General features: G+C 44.4%; 1 protein-coding gene across 1 annotated transcript in view; it reads right to left on the reverse strand.

The window, feature by feature from the left end:
• CDH13 (cadherin 13) overlaps nucleotides 1-19,953 on the reverse strand; it is a 1,039,261-nt gene that overhangs the window by 646,831 nt on the left and 372,477 nt on the right. Inside the window, exon 3 of the mRNA XM_086688815.1 lies at nucleotides 12,021-12,229. Within this exon, the coding sequence (XP_086544941.1) occupies nucleotides 12,021-12,229 (209 nt within the window). The remainder of the gene's footprint in view (nucleotides 1-12,020; nucleotides 12,230-19,953) is intronic.

The raw sequence follows: 19,953 nt of genomic DNA on the forward strand, positions 1-19,953 counted from the left end.
TCCTTTTTTTTTTTTTTTTTTTTTTTTTTTTTTTTTTTTTTACAATTGATCTTTTTTTTTTTCATGATAGAGGAAGAAGAGCAGGTGTCAACAAAAATGTTACTTTTTGTAAAAAATAAAAAAATATCATACTTTGATGGTGACATAGACATAATATTTGCTTCATGATTGCTGTTACTACCTCTTGCCTTTGTAAGAAAGATAGATTCAACAAATAAAAATATCAGGCCCTGCTGTGGACCTGAGTAGGATATAGGTACTTTTGCTATTGTTGTTGTTGTTATCATTACTATTTTAATGTAGCACCCCTAGTGGGTTTCTGGGGCTTTCTATTTCTGCTAACAGGAGGGAGAAAAAAAGACAAACCAATGAGATTAAACTGTGGGCACAGGTAGAAAATGCTTCCTCCTTTTGTCTATGTGACCCTTTGACACCAGAGTTGGCTTTGCCTGAACAAACAGTTGAGTTGAGGGTCAAATAGTATCAACTGTGTGGCCCCCAGGCCACCCAGGGAGTTGCCACCCAGGCATTTATCCCAGGTCAACCCTGGCCACAGAGACCAACAGCCCACAGGTGTCTACTCATCATGGGTGGATGAGAAGAGAAGGTTGGCCATAAGACTCCTCTTTGAAACCTTTTTTCCCAAATGCTCAGGATTCTGCCTTAAAAGTTTGGGTGAAGACCCTGTCGTCTGACTGACCCATGTGCTGTGTGGAGAAGGGCTGAATGAACAGCACATCCTCTCCCTGTTTCTTGGCTACCTAATTTTTTAGTATTGCAACCAAAGGACCAAATGCAAACCATCTATGTATGGTCTGTTTCAAAGGCTATGATCTCTCATACAATCTATGGTCTGTATCAAAGGCTGTGATCTCTCGTCACTGGAGTTTGTTTGTTTCAATCAGAAATGAAAACCAAACTCTTACAGAGTGGCCCAGGAGGCATTTACATTTAGAAATTTTGTGTCGTTTCCATTAGGTTCTGTTTCCAAAGGTTCTATTTCTGAGGAATGTTTTTAAAAAAGCATCATGATAACACATGGCTTGTCCATCTACCTAAAATTTCCTCAGGATCCTCACTCTGTTTTGTGTTTAAAAAAAAATTCTAAGCACTTTTGGATTTTCCTATACCATTTCCTCCCTGATAAGAGCAACCACGCTAACTGATGAAATCTTGGTGACCAAGCGTCTCCACCATCCAGGTAAGAGCGGCGTTTAAAAAGAGGCAATCACCCCAACATTTACACACAGAATACACTCGTATTTGATGTATGGTAATAATAAAAGATTAGAGGTTAGAAGCATATCGGAGAGCCTAGAAAAACGTGCCTTCTAGCATATTATCTTACTCTATCCAACATCCTAGGTGAAAATTTATCTCTGATGAAGCTATATTGCTTTTACTTGAAAAGGCCCAAGCAGCTGTTGGAAAACAGGTGGTGGATAAAACACTGGACCCAAGGAATTACTGTAGATTTGAATACTGATGGTGATACTTGACCGGCTCTTTGACCTGAGCCCTACCCTCCTGCTTCTGGGAATCTCCAGTTCCTGACTCATAAAACACATGTAACTCCATCTGCTTCAAGCCACTGTTGTGAGGACCAAATTTACGGAATGCGTAAAAAAATATAAGTTTAAATACTTAAAAAAACATAAACAGAAGGCATCTCCCCTCAACTCCAGGACAATGAAGATGAACAGCATAAAGTCTGAAATAACAGGAACTTGTGGCCAACGAGACATTTACATTTGGGGAAACTTTGTGCTGTTTCCATAAACTTCTTCCTACAGAGATTCTATGCATGAGGAAAGTTTTTAAAAAAGTGTCATGACAACGCAGGACTTGTCCACCTACCTAAAATTTCTTCAGGAGTTTTGCTCGGCTCTGCATTCCTGTTTTAAAAAAGTTCTAACCGCTTTTTAATTTTTCTATGTCATTTCATAGTCTTTACAGGAGAATAGAAAAAAGCACCGGTCTCATCGTAAATGTCAGTATCACCAAAATAGCAGTGACTGCAGAAAATCCGAAGGCCCAGGCCCAGCTCCCAGTTCTGCCACTCGGTGCAAATGATGTTTGCTAAATTACTCAACCTCTCTGCACCTGGGCTCCTTCCACATCTGCAAGGTAGGAACCAGATTACCACTGGCCCATGCTGGCCACGAGGGTCAGAGAAACAGACGTATGTATGCGTGAGAACATCTAAGACAATGCCCTCAGGGTGGTAGGCACTCAGCAAATGCCTCTTTCAAAATCCATAAATGTTTCTGGAAAACTCCAGGGCAGACCTATTCCATTGGAAGCCATTTGCCACCTGTAGGTATTAATCACTTCAAAATCTAGCTAATCTGTGTTAAGAGGTGCTATAAGCAGAAAGCATACACTGAATTACAAAGGTAATATATATTTTAAAAATTTCATTCATTCAGAGACAGAAAATCTATATTTATGAAATTTAACCCCATATGTATACATTGATTGTGTGTATATGATTGTGTTACTCTAAGGAAACTTAAGATCACATATGTGGCTCGCATTATTTTTCTGTTGGACCACACTGATGAATGACACAAAATCCTGTTTTCACAAGCCAAAAAGAAGCTGCTTTTAATGATGGAGACTTACTGCAGGATTGGTTATTTTTCCCCAAGCATTTCGATTAAAATTAATCTTCAGTATACAGTTCTCTTAGTTCTGATCCACAAAGCAATCTGTTATATACTTAAATTAATGAATCAAAGGATGTCTTTTTATCTGTATTTGAATAGTATCCAGGAGCGAAGAATCATAAACAGAACAATTTAGGCATGTGTCACAATGTAACAGCCTAATACCTTACTCTAGGCCCAATTCTTGGACCTGAATCATAATTTTTGAGCTATGTATTTCCCCAAATTTTGGAGGCAGTTAAATGGACATGAATTCTCCTAATAGTAACTGGGGAGCCTTTTGCCATACAGGGATACTTCACAGAGTTTTGAAGTTATCACACGTGTTAAATCAGAGCGTATCCACGGCTTTAACTCCCCACTTTACGGCCACTGTAAATGCACAGATTGGTTCTCTGCTGCGATGGTTGTAAAACATATTTCATGTGAGTGAGATCGATGTCACTGACCAGCTTGGCAGACTCCAAACCACTCCCAGTCAATGTGATAAGATCTTGAAACAAGGCAATTACCATAAGCTGGTGGCTCTCATTCTCTGGGATGCTTTAAACAAATGAAGTCAAGTCCCTTCTGAGCCGCATGACAGGAGCCTTGGAGGCTAGATGCTACAAGGGCCCAGAGAAACAGGATTCAAATGGTTCGCTCAGATTTTGTAAAAACTGGAGTTTATCTCAGTAACACATGTGCAAAAATATTTTTGTCTAGAATGTGTGAGATCAGGAAAGATGGGGAAGAAATATACAGAAGTAATAGCAACTCACTGTGTACTTCACCTGAGCAAACAATTTGTGATTGAGACCTTCCGTTAGCCCAGGGCTAGGCATGATATTTTTTTAAAAAGAACTGGGGGCATCTGGGTGGCTTAGTCACTTGTCTGACTTCAGCTCAGGTCATGATTTCACTGTTCGTGAGGGCAAGCCCCACATTGGGCTCTCTGATATCAGTGCAGAGCCTGGTTTGGATCCTCTGTCTGCCTCTTTCTGCCCCTCCCCTGCTCATGCTCTTTCCCGCTCTCTCTCAAAAAATAAACATTAAAAAAATTTAAAAACTATGTGATTAGAGATCCATTTTGGGGATGTCTGGGTGGCTCAGTCAGTTAAGTGCCTGACTTCAGCTTGGGTCATGATTTCACAGTTTGTGAGTTCAAGCCCTGCATTGGGCTCTGTGCTGACAGCTCAAAACCTGGAACCCGCTTCAGATTCTGTGTCTCTCTCTCTGCCCCTTCCCCGCTCACACTCTCTCTCTCCCTCTCTCTCTCTCTCAAAAAATGAATAAAACATCTTTAAAAATTAAAAAAAATATATATATATGTGATTAGAGCTCCAATTTGCAGGGTGCCTGGGTGGCTCAGCCTATTTTATGTGTCCAACTTCAGCTCAGGTCATGATCTCACAGTTTGTGAGTTTGAGCCTTGCATCCAGCTCTCTGCTGTCAGTGCAGAACCTGCTTCAGATCCTCTGTCCCCCTCTCTCTGCCTCTCCCCTACTCGCTCTCACTCTCTCTCTCAAAAAATAAACATAAAAAGAGGCGCCTGGGTGGCTCAGTTGGTTAAGCTTCCAACTTTGGCTCAGTCTTGATCTCTTGGTTCATGAGTTTGAGCCCTGTATCAGGTTCTGTGCTGACAGCTCAGAGCCTGGAGCCTGCTTCGGCTTGTGCGTCTCTCTCTCTGCCCCTCCCCCACTTGTTCTCACTCTTTCTCTCTCCCTCCCTCCCTCTCAAAAATAAAATAAAAACAGTAAAAAATAACTAAATAAACATGATAAAAAACCTCCATTTTGGATCATTTCAGGTCCCCCTTAAGATCATCCACAGCTCAGCTTAAGGTCACAGAGCACAAGCACAGGCAGTGACAGTAGGTATCCAGCCCCTGCTTGGGAGACCCCAGACCACAGTTTCCTGGAGGCACTTGACACATGGAAGCCTACGATCTGTAGGCAATAGATTTGCGTTGTAAACCCCAGCAGGGTCAAGACAGAATTAGCAGCAATATTCTGAGCAGTTGATTTTTTATTTTTATTTAAAACTTTAAAAACAAAAACAACAGTTTCTCTCAAGCTATCCCTTCCACTGATTGCTCCTTTCATTTCATTTTTTTGGAACTATTTCCATCCTGACTCTTGAAACCGGGTTAGGAGCCGAACTTACGTCTTTTTTTTTTTTTTTTAATTTTTTTTTTCAACGTTTATTTATTTTTGAGACAGAGAGAGAGACAGAGCATGAACGGGAGAGGGGCAGAGAGAGAGGGAGACACAGAATCTGAAACAGGCTCCAGGCTCTGAGCTGTCAGCCCAGAGCCCGACGCGGGGCTCAAACTCATGGACCGCGAGATCGTGACCTGAGCTGAAGTCGGACGCTTAACCGACTGAGCCACCCAGGCGCCCCATGAACTTACGTCTTTTAACATAAGTGTTTACAATGGTGATGATCCATCAAGATAAACAAGCCTTAAATTTAGCTTTTTCCGTTTCTGTCATCACTTCCTCTATTCATTTTATTTTGGGGAGGGATTTTTTAAGTGACAAAAAAGGGGGGGAAATAATTTTTTTTTTTTGCATTTAATTAAGCAACTTGATTCAAAGACCGGCTTCCCTTTACCGAACACCGTGTACTGACGTCTAGTTAAGAAGGGTAAATTGTTCATCGTTACCTTTTTTTTCTCTAATTAGTTTCTAAACGTGATTTCTACACCCAGCATGGGACTTGAACCTGCAATCCCGAGATCAAGAGTGGTATGCTCTACCAACTGAGCCAGCTCGGCTCCCCTGTTCATAATTAGCATTTACGTGTTGCCAAGACTGTTGGTGCTTATTAAGTGGACCCACAGAAATCAAGAACCCTCTGCCGGAAGACTGGTCAGGGCTTCACACACAGTGGAACCTGAGGACTGAGAACGGTGACTGTTTAGGTTCACAGGTCATCCTGAGTCCCTCCAGGTTGTAGACCAAATACAATGGTCATAATGGGAAGGGAGGGAGGCCTGTGTTGTCGTGATTTGCCAGGCTCACTCCCCGAGCATTTACTACAGTCTGACTCTGATGACACAGAGTGATGAGGAATCGTTGACATTTGCATGGCACTTACTTTGTGCTGGGTGCTGTTCTAAATGCTTTGCATGTATTTGCTCACTTAATCCTCACGACATCTCTATGAGGTTGATCCTGTTAGGAACCCATCTCACGGCTGAGCGAACCAGAGCCGAGGCAGGGAGTGTGGCACTGGGAACCACATCAAGACATCGCGGAAGCCAGGCCCCTGAGTTCAGGAGTTCAGAACGGAGATGGGAACCAGCAGAAATAAACCAGGCAGTTAAAATTTATGAGGAGCATGGAGGAAAAAAACACTTAATGAGCCAGAGGGGGGCGGTCAGAGCGGTAGCCCTAAAGAAGGGAAATCTTGGCCGGTCCACAAGTATTGAAGGAGCTAGCCATGTGAATTGGTCCTGGCCATGGGGCAACTGGGGCCATAGCAAAGCGGGGAATAATCCAGAGGGAGGAGCAGCCAACATGAGTGGAAGGGAGAACTTGGCCAGTTCAAGAAACCACAGTGGTTTGGTATTAGAGCGAAGAGCTCAGAGTTCCATGTGGGGAGTGGTGTGAAAGGGGTCATGTGTTCTACTCATGCATTTATTCAAAAGATATATACTGAATACTATCTGTCCAGCACTGTGTTGGGTGCTGGGGATAGAGCCATGGACACATCAGAAGAGAAGGAAGGAAGAAAGGAATGGAGGGAAGAAGGAAATAGGAAGGAAAGAGACTATATTCCTGCCTTTAGAGAGCTTACAGTCTTAACAGGGAGCCAGACTTTAAACACCTGAACAAAGAAATGCATACTTTACAAGCTAAGAAGAAGACCATGAAGGAGCAAAACCACTGTTAGCAATGGAGACCCTCCTTTGGAACAGGGGGCAGGGAGAGCTCTGAAAGGTCAAACATTCCAGCAGGTCAAGCCACTTAAAGATGACAGGAACCAGACCTGAGGGAAGGCTGTGGAGACCAACCAGGCTAGACCGTGAAGGGCCTTTGCAGATATCTATGAAGACTACAGAATACCATCCCAGTGGCCAAGTGGCTGATGAGGAAGCAAGGTCCCATTAAGCGAGGAGTAAAGTGATCAGATTTGCACTTAAGTCATGGCCCCAGTGTGAGAGCAGAGCAGCGGATCCAAGCCCGCAGCCCGTGGGCCCCCACAACTCTCCCTCCTGCTGCATCGCGCACTTTTGTTCGTGAGCACCCAGCCGTCCAGGTCACAGGCACCTAAATTCTACAGCTGCTTAGAGTGTGAACGCCCGCATTTCAAGAAGCAGCGACTAGACACAGTCTCGTTAGCTCTCAAGCTGGAATTCAGAATTAATTTCTACAAGCTCCCTGCTGTTCCTACTTCCCAGCCTGACTTCGTCCAGTTCTGTAATTGATGTCAGTGTTCCTTGCTACCATCCAGTCATCAAAGCTACGATTTCTTAAGTCACAAAAAATAAAATACGTTTTTTTTTTTTTCAACGTTTATTTATTTTTGGGACAGAGAGAGACAGAGCATGAACGGGGGAGGGGCAGAGAGAGAGGGAGACACAGAATCGGAAACAGGCTCCAGGCTCTGAGCCATCAGCCCAGAGCCCGACGCGGGGCTCGAACTCCTGGACCGCGAGATCGTGACCTGGCTGAAGTCGGACGCTTAACCGACTGCGCCACCCAGGCGCCCCTATGGCTTTTTTTTTTTAAATGCCAGATGTGAAAATGAGGTTGATGAGTCCCATTGCCACGGCAGGTGAAGACATCTTTACCCAAGACGCATAAGGGATGAACCAGGGCTTTCCCACAGAAACCTTTGGAGCCCTTCTAGCCAAGGTAAAAATAAGAAAATCAAGCCAAGCACTGTGCTGTCTTCCCATTCTCCACTGTCAGGCAGTGAGGGGCAGCAGATTCGGTGTGGGGCAAGCCACGATCCGGCAGAAATGCTTTCGTGAGTGGAGATTACTGTTACCTTCCCCAGGCTAGAAACCGTTCTCGCAGGCATGGTTAGCCTCGTCCCTTCCTTTGGAATCCCGCCACCCCTGTCAACACACAAGGGACTAATATGTTCTTCTTCCCTCTCAGGTCTAAGCTGATCTTACAGGTACGAGCCCAGACAGATAGGAGCTTCTGGGAAGCCTGCTGAAATTGTAGAGACAGCTTGGGAGTTGATAATTAAAGCTATTAACACCTGGACTTCATACAGTTAGGCTACAGGCTTTCTGGGTGAAACAGTATCACAGGTAGTGTGTAAAAATATGAGAGGCGCATGGGGTTGTTAAAGATCTGAGCTCCAGGACTGCAGCTGAGCTGGGCTTCACTGGGCTTACATTCATTTTAGAGAGTCCTGCCTTCCAAAACAGAATGCTGTGAAATCAGCCACTTTGATATGGCATCTGTTTTGGACACCCTGGGTCCCCCACTGCCCTCTCTGAGCACACCTTCTTTTTCTTTCTTTGGCTTCACTTTCTCCTCCTGCCCGTAAACCCAGCTTTCTATCTCCTGGCCTCAGGGAGGTCATTTAACCCCCAGTACCTATCCTTTCTCTGGTGGTTCCAATATGATGACATCATTGGGATAGGTCCCCTGGTGCTCTGTGCTGTGCCCAACAGAATGATTCTGTAATGCAGGCTCTACTCTTACCCCTGTCTCAAAATAAGGATATTGAGGGTTAGAGAGTTGGATGGCATGCCCAGGGTCACACAATCACAGGTGGTGGTGCAGAAATTTGAACCTACTTAAGTTCAACACCAAAGCCAAAGCCCTACCAGTATACTGTTCTTGCCCAAAATGTTTACCCTGAGACCTAGTCCCATATTCCCTATTGTCTCCTGGACATCTCTATCACCATGTGCCTAGGAGCACTCAACACACCCAAGCCTGACTGAACCAAGTCCTTTCCCAACCACCCCTTTTCTGACTGGTCGAATTCATTTCCATCCTCTGGGCCTCCAAAGCTTTGAGTTACCCAAACACTAAATCCTGGCTCTTTCCTCCATCAAAACACACTTTCCATTTGTTGGTTTCTTCCATTGCTACTGTATTGCCATGACTCATGCCCTCCTCTGTTGAAGAATGGGCAGGAAAGAGAATGGATGTTTGGATGGAGAGGCCAGATCACAATCTCATTTCTGGCAGCTTCAAGCTAGGGGATCTTGGCCAACTTCTCACATCCGTAGGAAGGGGTAAAGTCAGCAGCCCCACAGGGAGGGTATGACAATTAAAAACAGTGGAGACAAAAGCACACACTGAGATGCACATACCTAAGACGCAAACACTCTTTGTGTCTCAGTTTCCCCCATCTGTAAAATGAGGACTCTAGCACATGCCCCCCTAGGTGGCGGGGAGATTTAACGAATCACCATTTGTGGTTCATGAGAGTGGCACCTGGCACACAGTGGGGCCATGTACAAGCAAGCTGTCTTCCAGCTTCCTCTGCCCTCTCTGTTTTCTAAAAGCACAAGGAGGCAGTCAGCACTGTTACCGGCTCGGTTCTTTTTCAACATACTCATTCATATTCCCTTCCCACCCACGAGCCGAGCTGACTTGGGTCCCATTGCTTCCCTTCTCTAGAAGCTGGATGCTTGGCAGCATGTCGTAGGGCTTCAAAGATACTAAATAGACATCTCTAAGGATGGCGCTCTCCTTGGAGGAATTCTCTAGCTAGCTATTTTGTTTTCCTATCCTTTTTCTTTTTTAATTGTTTTGGGCTTTTTATTACAGACACATCTGGGGTGTTTCACAGGCCCATTTTCTAACTTTGTAAAATTATTGGAGGCAGGAGATGAATGCCCGTTCTGCTGGAGTCTGGCAAACTGAACAGCACGGCAACCTCCACCATGCTTTATAAGAAACAGGCAATCACAGTCAGGTTTTGTTGACAATGTGCACAGGCAGTAGCAAATGAGAAATGGCTCTGAAGGGGCTTGGCCTCCAGGAGGAGGGTCTCTCTGGGACTCAAGAGACCAGTTCTTTAAGGCTGAGTCTCTTCACATTGACCCCCAGGCCTCCCCAGCCTGTCAAGGTGGAATCTGTCCCAAGAAGTGCCTAGAATTCTTGCTGCTCCCCTTGAAACTAGTATGACATTGTCTTTTCTGGATGCAGAGATGAGCCACTAACCATGATGAACAATGTCCGTCTGAACACATCCCATCCCACATGCAAACCCCCTTACGTGAATCCCTGTGCCATTTACTTGTTCCTAAGAAGCACTTTGTGCTGTATATCCCGCAATTTTGTTACTTTAGATATGTGCCAAGTCATTTATATCATGAGTTAGTGAGATGCTGTGAAAATGACCATGGCTAAGGGAGAGACAAGCTTGCTTTCGTAGTGCCAGTGGGTTCCCACACTGGATGTATTCATCAATATCCTATTTTCTTTGAAAATATCAGTGGCACACTGTGGATTAATTTCTAGCTTGCTATCTACCCTTAACGCACAGACTCACAGATATGAAGGGGAATTATGGACTTTGTCCGGTCCAGGGATGGCAAATATATTCCATCCCTAGAAACATCTCTAAATGATCAACGGATAGTAGCTTCCAGAAGCACTGCATTGGGGAAGATACTGAGGTCAAGCCAGGGATAATTAGCAATGTCTGCCCGGAGGATGGTGACAGAATGGGCCAAAGCACATGCCACTTATTTGCCACCCCAGACTGTTTTACCTCTCCAGTCTGCAGATAAAGAAGTTTTATGATTCTTTCAAGATCACACAGACAGCATTGGCAGGAAAGCAACACTCACATTGCCAGTTACGTGGTCTCTGCTCCCCAGTCGTAGAATCGGTGTTCACTCCACCCGCCGCCCTCCACCACGGAAGAGAATTAGCAGATTCAGCAAAGTTATGGGGAATGTGACAGATGGGGAAAGGCAGAGAAAATCAAGACTTGGAAACACTGGGTTAACACCAGACTGTCAAGCAGGAGAAAACTCTGGCCACACCACGCTGGGGACACAGCATGTGCCTTGTCTTGCTGTGTGCCTTGTCTTTCTACCAAGAAACCACAGAGTCTTTAAGCTCTTGAGGAAAGTGGAGTAGTTGAGTCCATTTGTAGTGAAAAGTCTCAGGAAGCCTAAGGGCAGTTTGTAGCACTCTTTTTAAAATTTTTTAATGTTTATTTGTTTATTTTGGGAGAGGGGAGGGGAGGAGCAAAGAGAGAGGGGGAGCGAGAATCCCAAGCAGGCTCCTCGCTGTCAGCACAAAGCCCTGTGTGGGGCTGGATCCCACAAATTGTGAGACCATGACCTGAGCAGCAATCAAGAGCCAGATGCTCAACCGACTGAACCACCCAGGTGCCCCCAGTTTGTAGCACTCTTAAAGTGTGGAAGCATGCATGCAGGTGTAGGGATCTGCACCCATGTGTGTCTGAAGTGGGCACCAGGGCATGGCAAAGGAGCAGTGCCAAAATGAATGGCTGCCTTGCTATACAACCCTAGTGGGCCACTGTGATCTTGCCTGCACAACCACCATTCCCCACCCTCAAATAACAGGATGCTAATTTACTTTGAGTAACTACCTATCTTTCGCTCTGGGCTCACAGGTCTTAGGTGGGGCTGACTCCACCTGGCTTCAAGATAAGATGTGTGACTCTGGGGCCCCTGGGCGGGCTCAGTCGGTTAAGGGTCCAACTTCAGCTCAGGTCATGATCTCACAGTCTGTGAGTTCGAGCCCCACGTGGGGCTCTGTGTTGTCAGTTCAGAGCCTGGAGCCTTCTTCGGATTCTGTGTCTCCCTGTCTCTCTCTGCCCCTCCCCCACTCATGCTCTGTCTCTCAAAATATGAATAAACATTAAAAAAAAAAAAAAAAGGATAAGATGTGTGACTCAGACTTAGCTAACTAGAGCATCACTACCCAATGGACACAGTGATTGGTTCAAGGGTGGACATGCGTTCCAATGAGAACCAGCGAGATTTGATTTCAAGAATTTGTTGGCTTTATCAGGAACAGGTGCTCTCTCAGGTGACTTTAGGCTGGGAAAATGAGTAGAACTCAGTAGAGTTGCTGAGACCTCTACACTGGAAGACATAGAGGGATGCGACCATCTACAGCAAAGCCAGCAGAAGGAAAATAGAACCACAAAAGGGGGGAAGGATCAAGCTGATGTCCTATTCGGGCATAGGTACATAACCTTGCCTGAAGGCAGAGTCATCCCCGAAATATCTGTCACATTAGCCAGTAAATTCTCACATATCCCCTCCCATAATTTTTTGAGTTGTCATTGCAAATGACAGAAACGTCTTGGCCAGTAATAAACCAAAGAACTATCTTCCACAATAAGACATAAAGACCCCATTGTTCCTCTGTGGACCCCATTTGTCCCAAACAGCTATGTTACCTGCAAGGAGCCCTGGATGTCTTTCCCTCCGACAATCACGAGTTCTGCCATGTCTTCTGCATGGGGAGTCCGGGCGTGGACGAACAGAGTCTTGCCCACTGCACTTATGTTTTTCAGAGCAACCAAGCTGCCGTCATGGTTCACCTTGAAGTATGGGCTTGAGACCTCATAGTGTAGCTTGTTATTTCCCTTGCAGTCATTGAAGGTCACTGGGGAAACAAAACAAAATAAAAAAAAAGATGAACAAAAACAGAAAGAATATGAGTAGGTCGGGCAGCTTAGTCCGGAGATATCTCTGACCATTAAATGTGGATTACTGCTCCCCACCCAGATGTACAAATGCTCCCCCTTATCCCACGGCACTCCCTTGTAGCCCTCTGGCTCTGATTGTGCTGGAGGACTTTATTCTTTCTAGATCCATCCTTGATGACCTTTCATGTTCCAGGCAGGTGCTAAGGACTGAGGACGCAGAGATGCACAGGATCTTTCAAGATACTAGTGGCTCTGGGTTCTAGAAAGTGGTTTGGAGAAAAGAAGGTAGGCCAAGAAAACCAGTTAGTCTAGTGTTGTACCAATGGTGCTTGGCCCAGATTAATTCAGTGGCAGGATAGATGTGAACAAAATTCCTATAGTTGAGTGGCTAAGTCATGTATGGGAAGGATCAGGAAAAGTAGCTGTTCTTACAGGCAAGCACACAATTGTACTCCTTGTTTTCTTTCCTCACCCCACTTTTGTTTTCTTAGCTCTCTGCTGAGCAGCCTAGTTTGTTTAGCAAACCTTTCACTGAAGCATAACACAGATACAGAAAAGCACTTAAATTAGAATGTACAACTTGATGTATTTCCATAACATGGGTGTGCCCATGTCCTGAGTGCCAAGGCCCAGATACAAAACACTAGCCCTTCCCCTCCCTCCTGAGCACAATCCCCACCCTCCTCTTTGGAGGCTGCCCTATGCTGACTTCTGATACCATAGATCTGTTCTTCCTGCATTTGTACTTATACAAACGGGAGCATCCAGTGTGTGTTCTTTTGTATTTGGATTCTTCCACCCAGTATCATGGCTGTGGGATGCATCCATGTGGCTGCGAGTCACAACAGTTAATCTAAACCACAGTGTAGTGTTCCAGTATGTGGCTATAATGAATTTATCTATTTTACTCTTTTAAATGTTTATTTACTTATTTTGAGGCAGGGAGAAAGGGGGGCAGAGGAAGAGAGAGCATCCCAAGCAGGCTCTGCACGTCAGTGCAGAGCCCAATGTGGGGCTCAATGCCACAAACTATGAGACCATGACCTGAGCTGAAATGAAGAGTCAGATGCTTAACCAACTGAGCCACCCAGGCGCCTCTATTCTGCTTGATGGGTATCAGGCTACTTCCAGTTTGGGGCTCTCAACATATTGCTGCTAGGAACTTTCTTGTGTGTCTTTGGTGACAACACCTACCTTGGTTTGAGCACACTGTTGAAGCCATATAAATATTTGATGAACTAAGCTGATCATTCTGTTCTGGGATATAATTCTTATGGCGATAATAGCCACATTAGCTGATAATGATAATGGCTAATGTGAACTGAACACTTTCTACACGCAAGGCTAAGTGTTAGGCATTTTATATACATTATCTTATTTAATCTGCACAATGAATGAGGTGCTTTTTTGACCCCAGTTTATAGATGAGGTAACTGAGGCTCAGAGAGGGCAAAGGAGGTGCCCCCCACATACAGTTTGTGAATGACAAAACCAAGATTTGAGCCCTGGTCCATTTTTCTTGCACAACTATATGTTTCAATAAAGACAAAGCCTCATATAGAATACAGCCCTCCTGGGGCACCTGGGTGGCTCAGTTGGTTCAGCAACTGACTCTTGATTTTGGTTCAGGTCATGATCTCACAGTTCCTGGGTTCAAGGCCCACATCACGCTCTGCACTGGCAAATAAATAAATAAACTTCATTTATTTTTTTTAAGTTATTTATTTTTGAGAGAGAGAGAGAGAGAGAGAGCAAGCAGTGGGAGGGACAGAGGATCTGAAGCAGGCTCTGCACATAGCACAGAGCCCATTGGGGGCTCAAACTCACAAACCATGAGATCATGACCTGAGCTGAAGGCAGATGCTTAACTGACTGAGCCACCCAGGCACCCCAACAAATAAACTTTAAAATACAGCCCTCCTAAAATCCCATCAGAACCTGAGGCACCTGGCTGGCTCAGTTGGAAGAGCATAGGACCCTTGATCTCAGGGATCATGAGTTCGAGCCCCATGTGGGCTATAGAGATTATGTAAATCAATTTTAAAAATCCCATCATAACTTGAAGATAAGGATGTGGGCATCCTGTCCAATCCTGCTCCTGTGTTCCTGCCCAGCCCTGAAGCATGCTGCACGGTCTGCTGTCGAGGACCCTCTGCATCAGGGCTCCAGCACATTTTCTGGCTGCCGAGGCAGATTTAGGGACATCTTTGTACAGACACACAGGTAGACTTTTTGAGTCTGTAGTTCTCAGACATTTGCTCACTGCTTCTGACCATCTGTCTTGGTAGCCAAGATTAATTGGGCCAACCTGCTTTCAGTTTTTGGAGGTGAACTATGAAGGAGACACATGAAAGTTGCATTCATTGTTATTATAAACTAGCATTCATCCACAGGAGGCACATTGATCAAATGACAGGGCCTGCTAGAATGCCAGGATGCTGGCTGGTTCTGGTCCTGGTCCCTGGGCAGGACCCAAGAAGACAGACTCCTCTGGGGAAGGCTGGGGGTGAGGGAAGGCATACAGAAGTTTATCGGGGTCTAGTTCTGTTTTTCTGTTCCCTCCTTCCCTTCTCTTCCCTTACGTTTTTCCTTTTCTTTCTTCCTTCCCACCTCCAACACTTCCTTCCACAAACATTTTCTAGGAACCTATATTATGCTAGATGCTTGGGCTATAATGTTGAGCAAAGATGGGCACAGTCCCTGAGTTTCAGTGTAATCAGAGAAACAGACATGAATTCAATACCTTATAAGTAATAGGGGACCTATTTCAGGCAGAAAGAACCACAACATGTGCAAAAGTCAGCGGCATTCAGGGAATTGTAAATAAACCAGTGAGATGCGCAGAGACAGCAAGGGAGAGAGTGAGGAAGAAAGAGTGGAGATAAGCTGGAAATGTGGGGTCTGGAAGGCCACACAAAGATTTATTCCTTGAAGAAAGCTTTGGACCGTCCTATCACACTATAGAACCAACCTGCCTCTACCTGAGTCTCACACAACTACAGCTCCCCATTCCAAATGATACTAGCACTCAAGGTCCTCCATGGCTAAGCTGCCTCTCCCCTGGCCTCTGCCTTCACGCTGTGTCTCACTCATCACCCACACCTGTGCCAGCGTGCACCTGTATTCTCCCAACCCTTTGCTCATACTGATGGCTCTGAGCAAAAGTTACTTCCTGCCTTCTTTAACATGTTAACTCTTACTCATTCTACAAAAGTCAGCTCAGGCAGCTTGTCCAAATACCCTCTTTGTGTTCCCAGACTTTCCTGCACACAAGATCTTTTATATCATGTTATATCAATATGTCCACTTTATATATCTCTTTTCCTCATCAAAACCAAGAGCAGAAACTGAATCTTATTTTTTTATTCATCACTCTATTTCCACCAATGAACAGAATGCTTTTCCATACAGGGGGCCATCAATAATGATTACATTTAATCCAACTGCTTTCCAGGGGCAAAGTGATTCTCTAGTGGTGGTGGACTGGTGGTACTTCTTTCATGCTGGGAGCAGGAGCTGCTCCAGGCAAGGGCAGGAAGTGAGAAAGAAGGTCCCTAGTTGCCTCTTGCCTTGGTTGAGCCCAGCACCGGAGACAGGTAGGAAATGAATGTCCATGCTGTCCCCTTAGTTCCCCAGACCCGTGTGCTTCCCTTTATGAGAGCACTAGGTCTCCTGTGTTTGGCTTTGACTTAGCTCATTGGTGAAGTCACAGGTGGTGCCTTATCTTTCTTCATCATCCCAGTGATGCTCTACATAGTCCCAAAGCTAGGATCAGTGTGCACACGTTCAATGAATGTTTTGACAAATGACAGTAACAACATCTACCATTTATTGAGTGGCATCTGAGCGCCAGGCTCTGTGCCAAGGACTCTATATTCAGTCTCTTCTTTTAGTCTCCCAGCAATTCTAACCAATAAGCAGTATTTTCCACTTTTTTTTCACTATGTACCCCCCTCAGAATTTTAGAAATGTTTGCCTAATTGCCACCACTGTCATGAACTTTTAATGGCCCCAATATACTGCATATCTGTTTACTTACAGTATGTGCCTCTGTGCCTTACACACACACACACACACACACACACACACACACACACACACAAGTGCAATGTTTTGCCCATCCCTCACGCCACCCCTCTGGGGGCAATATAGTCCCACTGAAAATGTACACTCTGTAAGCATCGTTTTCCATTTTACAGGAAAACAGACTGAGCCTCAGAGAGACTAACTTTATCAAGTGCATACACTCAGAGACAGCAGGAAACTGTCCCCAGTCCATCCGTCTGCATCTACAGTTCAAGCTCTCAGTACATCCATTTCCTGGGAATTGATACATAAGAGGGAAAAGAGCAGTTGCCCCATCCTGACCCCTGAAGGCCACTCATACATCCCTCTACGCTTCTCAGAAGTGCCAGGTAGGGGTGTACTGAAGGATCAAATCGACATTCAGGATCTGGCACATGGTAGGCATCCAATATAGTCTAGCTTTCTTCCCAGCTTGCTCTACCAAATCGCTAAGGATTGCAAAATGGGTCCTTGTTTGTTTTAGATACCTTTACCAATTCAGGAGCAGATGCTTTAGATTGTGGTTCTTTTTCCAGGCTATGAGAATCACCTGTGGAGCATTTAAAAAAAATAGCAATATCTTCTCAACTCCCAACCAAGATTCTGGTATAACTCAACTGGTCTGGGGACAGGGCACTAGTATCTCTTTCAAGCTCTCCAGATGAATCTAATGCAGCTGGGGCCAAGAACCAGGGCCTCAGACAATGGACTTCCTGTCAAGATGCCAGGTTTCCACATTTCCCAGCCATCCTTGGCACAGAGAGGAGGTTGGGGACCTAGCATGCTAGGAACTGCTATTCCCTTGCCTTAAGAAAGGGCAGTTTTAACAGTAGGTATCTAAGCCCTCTTCCAATCCTGGTTCGTGTGTAGCAGCCCTGTGACCTTGGGTGGACCACCTATCTTCTTTGCACCTCAATGACTTCATCTATAAAGTGGGACATAACAGTACCTCCCTCACAGGTACTGTAATTCTTATGGTGAGCATACAACATGATCATATATACCTACATGACAGTTAGAATAGTGTTCCATGAATAAGAATTATCATTACTCCATCATTACTCCTGTAATCGTGGGCATTAAGGAAGCTACTTTTTCCTTTTCCTGCACAGCTTCCTGCTGCCAGCTGGTTTTCCACCTGCCTCCTGGGTCTTTCCATCTCTTTCTAGTCAGGTACCTATGCTCTGGCCTGCTGGGCCGAGTGTGGTTACCATGGAGATAGTTACTATAGGCACCTCTGCTGGGGCCAAGGGAGTGAGGCAGATGATTCTGATCCAGACTTGCCCATCTTTGAATCCTCCTACTTTTCTTGGCAAAGCCCAACCTCTCTCACGTGAGACGTTGTGAAGGAAAAGATGACATCAAAGGAATAAAATTACAGGCCCCACCCACAGCAGACTCAACAGAGTTTCGTTAAATATCCTTTAAATAGATTGTTTGTACAGATAACTTCCTACCAATCTAAGGCATTATTTGTCCTAAAAGCACGACACTACACTGAGAGATTCACATTCATGACTGCACTGAATCCTTACATTACCAGTGCAAGGCAGGTAATTTTTTCTTCCTCTCTAGAAACTGAGACTTGGGGAGGTTGAATGAGGTTAAGGCCACACAGTTAGTCTCTGCTAGTCTGCCACGGCAATTATACCCCTTCCTTCAAGGCTCCCAGCCTCATGGTTCTGCCATATTTTCACAGATGATCTATTATTCAACTAATATTTTTCTTCTACGTGTCTCACTTTATTTATCCTCACAAAATTATTTGAAGATAACATTTATAAAATCTGTTGGATGTGCGAGATGTCCTGCTTTCTAATAATGTTAACTGAAATCTAAGGAGTCAAATGAAAACATGCGTTTGTCTTTGCAGCCACTAGAGCCCTCCCGAAATGCTGGCCAGGGCTCCATGCCTCTGTGCACATCCCTCGTTCAGACAAACTCACGCCTGGCCCCGCCCTACTCAAGCTTATCATCTACAAGGGATCTGATATAACTCCATATGATTATTGGATATAATCCAGAAGGCCCTCTGATATTTGAAAGAATATATCTAACATAAATAATGCAGATTTGAGAGAGATGCAAACCTTAGAAAAGGCACAGATCTAGACTTCGCCAATGACAGCAACTCTGGCCATAGGTAAATGGCAGATTTGAAATACATGAGGAATACTTTATAAAAAGAAAAAAGTTCGCTACACTTTTTTTTTCTTCTTCCTCCTAGAAAAACAGACTCTACTGCCCCACTGATTACACACTCACCTTAAAATCCCTATTAAATGGTGCAACTGATAGCCTCAGCCCTGCATCGTTGTCTTTTTAACTTTGCTGACACAACCAAGATATCAGTGATTCTCAAACTTTTTAACAAAAATTTTTAAGGTTTTATTTATTTATTTTTGAAAGAGGCAGAGACAGCATGAGCAGGAGAAGGGTAGAGAGGGAGAGAGAGAATACCAAGCGGGCTCTGCACTGTTAGTGCAGAGCCCAACGTGGGGCTCAAACCCATGATCTCTCAAAACCATGAGATCATGACCTGACCCAAAACCAAGAGTCGGACGTTTAACTGACTAAGCCACCTAGGAGCCCCTCAAACTTTTTCATAGAGATTGAGTCAGTGTATGTTTGGGGACACAGAGTTCAAAAAACATATTAAGGGTAAAATTGAATAGTTTTTTTTAAGTTTATTTATTTATTTATTTATTTATTTATTTATTTATTTTTTGAGAGAGAGAGAGAGAGAGAGAGCAGGGGAGGGGCAGAGAGAGAGGGAGACATAGAATCCGAAGCCAGCTCCAGCCTTTGAGCTATCAGCACAGAGCCTGATGCCAGGCTCGAAACCACTGATCGTGAGACAAGTCAGGACACTTAACTGATCGAGCCACCCAGGCGCCCCGTCTATCTATTTTTGTTTTTGATGTGTTTCTACAGAAACATCCTCCTAAAGAGCTTGGAATGACACCATGAGAATAATTGAAAGCAAACATTCTAATAAACAATTAAACTTGTGAACAAATACTCAAAATCTCTATCTGAGGGGGAAAATAAACTCTGTGCTAATATGAACCTACAAAGGACTTCCTTACATAGGTTATCACTGTGGCATTTAAAATAGCTTCTGGAAAGAAAAAATATACATATAATATACTGTACATGGGGATTTATTGGAATCAATTGCACAACATCATTCTTTGCGATAATCTTTGAACACCCCAGGAGAAGAAAGGGGGATGTGAAAACTCCACACCTGGGGGAAAAATGCAAATGAGACAAATGGCACCACTCAGAGTTTCAATTATGCTTTCAGCATGTTTCCACTCAAAAAGTCCTCTGGGCTTAATGCAAATGTCACAAAAAGACAAACTTAAGCTGGGAGACAAAACCACAATTGAAATGGGAAGTTTGGCACGTGAATTAAGGGGCTTAATCTTCCTGACCTTGATTTTATGCTTTTTTATTTCTTTCTTTTGAATGTGGTTCTTGAGGATGAAAATCCAAAAGGCATAGATTTCTTACCATCTTGAAATGTGTGAGCAAGCAAATTAAGCTGTATTATGATCCCAGGAAATATGAAAATGCAAATGGATTTAAATTTATCTGCAAAATATAGATC

The sequence above is a fragment of the Puma concolor genome, chromosome E2 (assembly GCF_028749965.1).
Source record: "Puma concolor isolate L17-30 chromosome E2, mPumCon1.1.hap2, whole genome shotgun sequence".
Taxonomy (NCBI): Eukaryota; Metazoa; Chordata; class Mammalia; order Carnivora; family Felidae; genus Puma; species Puma concolor.